The 9,765-nt window shown below is 35.9% G+C and overlaps 1 protein-coding gene across 1 annotated transcript; it reads left to right on the forward strand.

Annotated features, from left to right (window-relative positions):
* The first annotated feature begins 159 nt into the window (after positions 1–159).
* Positions 160–735, forward strand: LOC143187984 (uncharacterized). The gene has a single exon (XM_076392048.1). It carries the CDS (start codon positions 160–162, stop codon positions 733–735), a length of 576 nt encoding a protein of 191 aa, XP_076248163.1.
* The last annotated feature ends 9,030 nt before the right edge of the window (positions 736–9,765 follow it).

Genomic DNA, 9,765 nt, shown 5'->3' on the forward strand with positions numbered 1-9,765 from the left:
GTGGATGTAAAACTTCTGACAAAATGGGATGGAGGATTTGGTGTAGAGGCAATGATCTCAAAACCTAACTTTCAAAGCAGAAGTATTTTTCCAGAAAATTTAATTGCAATTGAGTTGCGTAAACTTATGGTTAAATTCAACAAACCAATTTACGTTGGTATGGCCATTCTAGACATATCAAAAACATGTTTGTACAAATTCCACTACGATTATATGTATCCATTACACCAACGAAATTGTAAAATTATGTATACCGACACAGACAGTTTAATTTATTATATTCAATGTGAAGATGTTTATGAGATGATGAAACGTGATATCCATAGATTCGACACCAGCGATTATCCAGTAGACAATGTATATGGTATTCCGCTTGTCAATAAGAAAGTGCCTGATTTGACGAAAGATGAAAACAGTGGTTCAATAATGACTGAATTCATTGGACTTAGAGCAAAGATGTATGCTTTGAAAGTGTTTGGTAAAAAAGATGTGAAAAACTTGAAAGGTGTTAAAAACAATGTTGTAGCCAAAACGATAAATTTCGATGATTATAAACATTTTTTACATGATGCATTTGAAATAACTCGTCGTCAGTCATGCATAAGGTCTAAATTGCATAAGGTATATACTATAACAGAATTGAATATTGCTCTCAGTTCATATGATGATAAGCGATATGTTATAGCTGATTCAAATGATACACTACCTTGGGGACATTATAAAATAACATTATAACGGACAGAAGTTTCACAATAATAGATTGAAATTATTTTATGAAAATTGATTTATTTGCATTTGTTTTTTTTTTATATTAATATTGTAGTAAAAACATCTTTTTATGTTTACAATACATTATTTTTATGTATCCATGAGTTGTGTGAATTATCAAATCCTAACCATTTAACATATACTTTATCATCCCTCTTACGCAATACTTTTTCCACTAAATACCCATCGGGGTTGATAACGCGTTGTAATTCATGTTCATAAAATCCTCCCGCAATAGGTTTTCCACATGAATCTTGTAGCAGATAAGTCACAGGATCAGTTATCTGTACTTTGATTATCTTGAACACTTCAGCTGTCCAATTTGGTGTATATCCGTTGTCGAAAACGGTTTTGTATTTGCTGATGCGTGCAGAGTCACCAACCTTGAATCTCGATGGAGCAGCAATCTTTATATTGTTATATACTGTGTTCAAAAGCTTATTTGCAATTGTTGGGGTAACATCACATGGCCACATTCCAATAGTTCTATGTTTTCGCATATTGTATTCAGCCACAAGACTTGGTAATGCATCGATCCATCTATATGTTCCATTGAGTGTAAACAGTTTCCACATATGATGTTTTAAAGTACGATTACAACGTTCCACGATGGATGCCTTCATCTCTGAATATGTTGAATAGTGATTAATATTGTTTTTTTAAGAATCTCTGCATTGTAAAATTCTTTTCCCTGATCGGTTTGTAAATTTTTTGGACATCGATCTCGAATTATTTTTGCGAATGCTTTGGCTACTTCGAAACCATTTTTTGTTATGAGTGGTACAGCACATGCATATTTGCTTAATGCATCTATAACTGTGAGTATGTAATGATAACCTTCATTGAATCGTGAGTATGGAAGCATCTCAACCACATCAGCTTGCCACAGATCATCATTTCCATGTACGATAACACGTCTGCGGGGGAAATTTCTTCGTGCTGACGCATGCAACTCCTTTACAAGCTGTTGCTTTTCGAGGCTATGCTTTTCCTTAGATTTCATTGATTTTTACATTGTTGTTACTGCTGTGGTCTGTTATATAATCTTCCTCTTGAGGATGAGGGTTTAATACTTGCAATACTTGTCGAGCATCATTTTGTAGTATTATTAAATTGTTCTGAAATGTAGCCAATCTTTGTTCAAATTCCTGCTGTATCTGTTGAACATTATTCTGTATTGTTATCACATTGCTTTGAAATGTGCTCAACTTTTTCTCAAATTCCTGCTGCTAAATCTTTAAGATTGATATGCATTGTTCCAAGTACTGTTTATTGACTGCAACTGTGTTGACCTCTGGCTGTGCAACATTTCGAATTTTGCAGTATTCTGCATCAATGTTGGATCCAATCATGCAGAGCGCATTATCGCGTATATTATTTCGAAACATGCTACTCCATTTATAGTACTCTACAGGTGAGGTTTCATACTTTCTAAGTGATATCCCAAACTTATTGATTGACATTTCGTTGTGAATAAATCAATTAACAGCTTGCAGTTTAATTTATAATGAGACCTGCCTCGCGAAGTTCTTCGATAATCGATAGAAACTCGGTGTCATGTGAATTGTTACCCGCTTGACGCGATGCTTCTAACAAACGCAGGTGATCTACTAATTCACTTGGATCATCCCAATGTATATAATCGAGTTGGTTATTGTTTACTGTCATAGCATTTGGCATCTGCTTGTTAACTGTTATGACATTTGGTGTAGTAAGTTCAAATCCTCTACCTGTTCGGCTCTTAATTGTATGCGCAAGTAAAGGAGCAATTATATGTTTATATTTATAACCTTTGTTACCCATTATGGGGCTTTGAGAGTTATGATCACGCTTGGGTGCATTGGTTGCCATCAATATGCTCTTGTATTTTTGCTTATCAGTATCAGTGTACACTGCATCGTCAGGAATTCTCATAAAAATTAATTCATATAAACCTTGTGTTCTAATGTATTTTTCACCATCTATAAATATATTGTCATCCTTGTCTATATAGAATTGTTTGTCGCCAAGCATTGCATCATTATCTTGGAAATGTACACCATATACATATTCTATGGCCGCATTTTTATCACTAGTTAAAAGTGCACCCATGTATTTGATACCTAATGGGCCAAAATAGCTATGAAGTGTTTCTCGACCTATAGATGTGTGTAGCGGCAGTCTAGCTGATGTTAAAATCGATTCATTAGTAGTTTCAAAAACATCATCATCATCGATAGTCGACGGTTGCACCACCGGATCCACTGATATAGAAGAAATCGATGACTTGGTTCGTATAAAATTTTTTCGTTTCGATTGAATTGGTGTAGAGGTCATGAATGATTTATCCGATGAATGTTTCCGTTTTATATTATTCACTTTTAATTGTACAGGTGTTACAGCGTCCATTGCAGAGATATTTTGCACAATCTGTTCATCAGCTTCCATTGTAGAAGTATTTTCCACAATCGGTTTTAAGGGGTCGACATGTGGTTTAAAATATCTGTTCAATGCAGCATCTTCATCCATCTTGCCTGTTTTCAAAGCTCGATATTTTTTGCGAATAGATTCACTTGCGTTAGCAACTTCCTTTGCAATTCTCTGACGGTCCTTAATATCTTGTCTATCAATCATTGTTTGAACAGAAACGTTCTTCTCGCACGGCGCGACAATGAACAATTGATTGTATTATGCTATTGCAAATTCATTAAATCCTCTCCTGTAACAAGAAAGTTCATTAGACATCGAGCTATCCTTATCGATCACAACAGAACCATACTTGTGTTGCAAACAACTACGACACAATGCTTTAAAATCATCAAAAGGCATGTTTTAATTTAGTACCATCCTGTTTAAACAAAATCAACAGATTCGCACTATCGCGTATAGGATGTTTGGGAATTTTTGATTGCGTTTGACAGAGATAGAAACAGTCTAGCTTTGAATGTCTCCCCATTGAAAAATACTCTCTTATCGTATCTTGTTTGTCACATGCTAAGTCATCAAAAATGAAAATTGAATTTGGAAGCGATTCCTGTGGCGAAATAACATCGCAATTGTTTGAAAATTTAAAATAACCAATTTCATCTATCGATGCCAATAAATTCTCCAAATACTGATATTTCGGCTGCTGCAGGGACTTTGAATAGACGTAGACATTCTCAAATCGTACACCATAAGGGCTTTTTAATAAACTTATTAACACGTTGGACATCCCACAATTGGATGGACCACAAATAATTCCACGTATAGTGTTTGGTAGCATATTACCATGTCCGTATTTCATGTTGTTGCCAATTATTTGAATTCTATTGTCGAAATTTTTTACACGTATAATCATTGCTTGTCTCACGAACCGCATCTTTTCAAGATTCTGCAACATTCGCATCCATGGCGCTCTTATATATACATGCACCAAATTAAAATTTGTTCAGTAGTCAAAATGTTTCTCATCATATCAGATGACATCAACATTCATGATTTAACCTCTGAACAGTTGAAATATATACCAAAGAATATTTTATTGCACAAGTTTGGTACATATATTGACAATTTCTGGGATAAGCTTCCGGAATATATAAAAGCTGATAAGGAGGTTCAAGAATATCGCCGGTGTTTGAAACACTACAATCGTCCTTGGCAGCAAACACATATTGATGGTCCAGCACCACTGATTAAAAGCTGTAGTGAATGTCTTCGGCAAAAGTAAAAGCTGGTTGTGGGTTTTTGAATCGAGCAATAAACGCTCTTCCCATTGAGTTGCATATGCCTGGATATCAATTTTGTAGCCTAGGAACTCATCTTTCGAAGCGATTATCAAGAGGTGATTCAGGCATCAATCCCTTGGATGCTGCATGTCGTGAGCACGATATTGCATATTCGCATAGTAACAATCTAGGTGAGAGACATACAGCTGACGATATACTCGCTGACAAAGCGCAAAAACGTATCACTGCAAAAGATTTGACTCTGAGTGAAAAAGCTGCAGCTGCAGCACTTTGGGCTGCTATGAAAACTAAAATGAAACCTGGAATGGGAATGAAAACAAAAAATAAGTGCAAATATAAGACTGGAACAAAAAGAAAGCGGATACTTCCAGTTGCAAAACGTGGTTGTATTTTACCTATTTTATCATTGTTACGTGTTCTGGGCTCACTAGTTGGTGGGGCAGCGGAGGTAGCTAAGGAGATAAATGATAAAAAGGCTACGGAAGGCCAACTGGAAGGAATGCAACGTCACAATCGAGCTATGGAAGGGCGAGGAGTTTATCTCGCTCCGTATTGTGCCAATTGTGACAATTGTGCCTACAATTTCTACAAACGGTTGATAGTAAATTTAAACGTTGAATCTTTGTAATCATAATTCAGTATGAATTGGGCTGTTTCTTGAAACATGTCGATAACATTTAGATTAAGTGGTAAGAATAACATTCTGGCGGTAAGCTAATTTCTGCCTGTAGATTTGAGTGATGATACTTATGAGCTTGGTCTAACAGCTTTTGAAACATATAATACGATACCAAATGTGAATTCTTTCCATAACACATTTTACTTTGATAAGGATGACAAAGCAATAGTGATTCCCGATGGATCATATCAGTTGTATGCAATAAGAAAGTATCTGAATCGCGCAATTATGCAGACTACTCGTCGTCTAATAATTATGTAAAAACAGATGTATCTAAAATGGATATCGACTTTGACATTAATGATGATGATAACAATGTCTATGATAATTTATTAATTCGGGCTAATAACAATACCATGAAGAGAGAAATAAAGTGTGCTTATCGAATAAATTTTACCAAACCTAACAACATTGGTTCATTGTTAGAATTCTCATCCACTCGCGCTTTGAAACGGAATCAGTGGCATGAATCGGATAGCCCAATTAATACCATGGATATAAACATTATTCGAGTAGAATGCAATATAACTGCTGGCGCATACAACAATGTGCAATGTGCATTGATAAGTGCACACATACGATACATGCATTCTCCCCAAACGTACCACCTGGATATGGAATATCAGAAACGCCTGCTCAAGTCATTTACCTTCCGATCATTGCACGGAATATTACGGATCTATCAATACGCATCATAGATCAGACTGGACGATTAATTGATTTTCATGGAGAAGAAATTACAGTAATGTTACACATACAGCGACGTCGATAATACATGTATTACATGTACTACATGTACGTCAAGAAAACTACCCGAAAACTGGTTCCTTGCACAATGTTCTGGGGTAAGTGCCGTGGGGTTTACATAGTCCTCTTACCAAAAGGCATAGCCTTCCCCACTTCGTGGCAAGATCCTTTAGGAACAATATTCCCATTCTTTTGCAATACGGTATCGGACCGCTTGCCTTCTCTAAACACTCGCTCTTCTTTTAAACAGTCACACAACACCCGGTAGCTGGGAAGTCCAACGTAACCATCAGCCATCGGTCGCCAACGGGACTGTTTAGTCTCATGCACCCTCAATTAGCCACACGTAAACTAAGACCCTATCATAAATCCATCAAAAACCAGTCATCATCTGGCCATCCTTCTCAAATTCTCTCATAAAAATACGTTGACGCTAACATGTAAATGAGATGTTTGTATTCAACGAAACACGGCATCAAAAAACGTTTTCCTTTACAAATAAGACTGCATACGACATTAAGGCTTCCCCTAAATACATTGAAAGGAAAAAAAAGAGAAGCTAAGTGCAGTGAATATCGCATTTTTAAAATCATTGGGATTCATTGTGCATAATTATTAAAAAACAGTGAATATTTTAAATATTGCTGAACAACCCATGTTCGACGATCATATCGTCAAGCTTGAAACTCATACATACAATCCGTATGCTAACTCGGCGTTTGGATATGACGATGAGATTAGAATACCTATACATCAACAAGATCTATACGCATTGCATGTGAGAGTTTTCTAAACGTGGAAGGCAAGGTGGTGATAAAACATCGAAATCATGAATCAATTATAAAGTTGGGAAATAATTGCATAGCATTCATGCTTGACGAAATTCGATACGAACTGAATGGTGTGGAAATTGATTACAATAGAAACGTTGGAATAACTAGCACACTTAAGAACTACATATCATTTACATGCGATGAAGATAAAATTATGAAGAATGCCGGATGGAACATTAGATGGAACGATGAGAAGAATGTAAAATACCATTTCAATTTTTGCGTACTACTAAAAAGTTTATTGGGATTTTGTGAAGATTATAAACACATAGTAATTAATGCTCGTCACGAGTTCATTTTAATACGATCACGCAATGATAACAATTGTCTTGTAGGATCTTTAATGCTAGAACCTGAAATCGAGTTATTTAAAGTACAATGGCGCATACCACATGTGATATTGAATGATATTACTAAACTATCATTACTACATGCTTTAAAAAGTGGACGAAATCTGAGCATGTGTTTTCGTTCGTGGGATTTGTATGAGTATCCTCTATTACAAACACGACTAAGCATTCTTGGTCTGTTAAAACGGCTACACAATTGGAAAAGACGCGATATGTAATTTTTGCTTTGCAAACTGGTAAAAAAAATGTAATGAGTGAAAATGCTACAAAGTTTGATAACGGTAAGCTATCCAACGTGAAAGTTTATCTCAATTCAGAATTTTATCCATATGACGATCTAAACACTGATTTCAACAGAAATAAATATGCTCTTTTGTTTAACATGTATATACATTTTTCTAAGGCTTATTACGGATGTAGCAATAGACAAGCGTTTCTAACGATTGATGAGTTTCTACAACATGGTCCTCTCATGGTGATTGATTTTTCGCACCAAAATGATTCATTCAAGAACAGTACTGAATATGTGCGTATAGAATTTGATTGTTGTGAAAATATTCCCGCAAATACTACAGCTTATTGTCTTATTCTACATGATCGCGTAATCGAGTACAATCCCTTAACAAATATTGTATGCAAAATAAACTAATAAATAAGAGTAAAAACATGTATTTTGAACTATTCAATTATTAATTTTGAATGTTTAAGAGAAATTGCATAATATATATGTATTCATTTTATCAAACCATATATTTCTTCTTCTTCTATCCCTCCCCCATTTCCTTTAACGTAATAGTAATAATGATTTAATTACTTTAATGTAATGATTTAATTGCTGTGCGATATAATTCCATTGTTATTTAATAACAATTTGAAGTATATAACATTAATCATAATAAATCATTGCACGATGTGGTTTAATTGCGATTTGATATATAGTTCAATCATCTATCACCTATGGTTCAGTTGTGGATCGATATGGTACAATCATGGTTCGGTTGTAGATCCATGCGGTACAATCATGGTTCAGTTGAGGCTCGATGTGGTACAACCATGGTTCAGTTGTGGTTCGATGTGTTGCATTGATGGTTTGATGTAGATCGATCATTGTACAATTGTAGTTCTATTATGGTTCGATATGGATTGATCATTCTTCAATGTGGTTCGATTGTGGTTCATTACGCTTAAACCATAGGCCGATATAGATTGGTTACTGTTCAACATGATCCGACTAATGATTGATTAAAATTTTGATTACAGACCAACAATAGTGCATTATTTAATATAGTATTAATAAGATGCAGTTATGATTAGAAACATGGTTCTGATTCCTGAATATACATGTATCATACAACACATCACTACATTGTCTCTGTAGCTGAACGCTGTGAGACTGTAGAATCTTGCCATGCAGGTGACAGATAATAATGATGATCTAGTGGGGACAAAACTAGTGGGGATAGCTATATATAACGTGTGATCTGATGAAACATTGTTGCAATTCAGAATAAAAATTTATAAAAATCCAAATTATATTTTTTTACATTGGAAAGTTTCCCAAAAAAATTGGAATCGGCAGCACTGGATATCGTAAGTACTATTTTCACTTTAATTATACTTTAATTAAGCTGTAACGAGCTTCTCTCTGGAATACTTTCAGATAGTGACATTGCATTGAGAGTAACTGAAAAGATATTGTCTGAGGGTACTCCTAGCGGAGCTCGCGATAGTTTTTACTTTCTCAAGCGTCCACGCACCCCTAAATTTATACAATTAATTCTTTATGTATTTTTTCAGCTCATAAACCATTGGTTTATGAGGTTCTATGCCATCCGACGTCGGAGGCAGCAAAACATCTGTGAGGAGCACCAGGCGTATCACGCCGTAAGTACCGTTTCCGAATTATACATTTCAATAAAATACTTATTCCATTTAATTTTTTATTAATTTTCTGTATCCTTCGTTTGCTTACAGCTTATAAACTTAGTGCTTATAATGCACCGTGAAAAGCGCCGCCGCCGACAATATAATAATGGGTTACGATCCGAGGGCTAAATAGTCCGACCGAGGGTGAGGGTTTTTTGGGATATTGTTATTGTTTCGTGGACGAACCAACAGGTAATTTTGCATTCGTTGAGTGCCACCTCACGGATGTAGACGAACCAGTGCGCAAAGGTCAACACCGGGAGCCTCCTCAGGTTTTAGGTAGGTTTTCGTGGACTAACCAACATTCAACTTGGCGAGTATCGGGAGCCACTAGGGTGGAATAAAGACTGTGGACGAACTAGTGAGTAACTTTGCAGTCGCCAGGAGCCACGGGACGTGGACGAACCAGTGCGCAATGGCCAACACCAGGAGCCACTTGTAGGTTAGGAAAGGGATCTTCGCAAGGATTGCGAAGATGTTAGTATAGCCTCAAACTTTTAAATTTATATGTCTCGAGCAGTAAAGATATAATATTTGTGGGATCGTTACGCGTTCGCTTCTTATTGGATTTAGGAAAGGTTTTGATTGAACTAAGTCCAATTTAACAATCCTTATAAAAATGTATATTATTACACGTTTAAGTTTGACTCGAAGGAATACAATTGTCGATGAGTTTAAGTGTCCTGGAACTACGTCCTCTCTCTCTAGATTACGCACAGAGGTATGCGGGGGACGCGTCGTTAAGACCACGTTAC

This window comes from Calliopsis andreniformis, unplaced genomic scaffold, assembly GCF_051401765.1.
Source record: "Calliopsis andreniformis isolate RMS-2024a unplaced genomic scaffold, iyCalAndr_principal scaffold0459, whole genome shotgun sequence".
NCBI classification, from domain to species: domain Eukaryota; kingdom Metazoa; phylum Arthropoda; class Insecta; order Hymenoptera; family Andrenidae; genus Calliopsis; species Calliopsis andreniformis.

Bases quoted from the DNA above. Each gene is read 5' to 3' on its own strand.
- LOC143187984 (XM_076392048.1), top strand. From the start codon at position 160: ATGGCCATTCTAGACATATCAAAAACATGTTTGTACAAATTCCACTAC.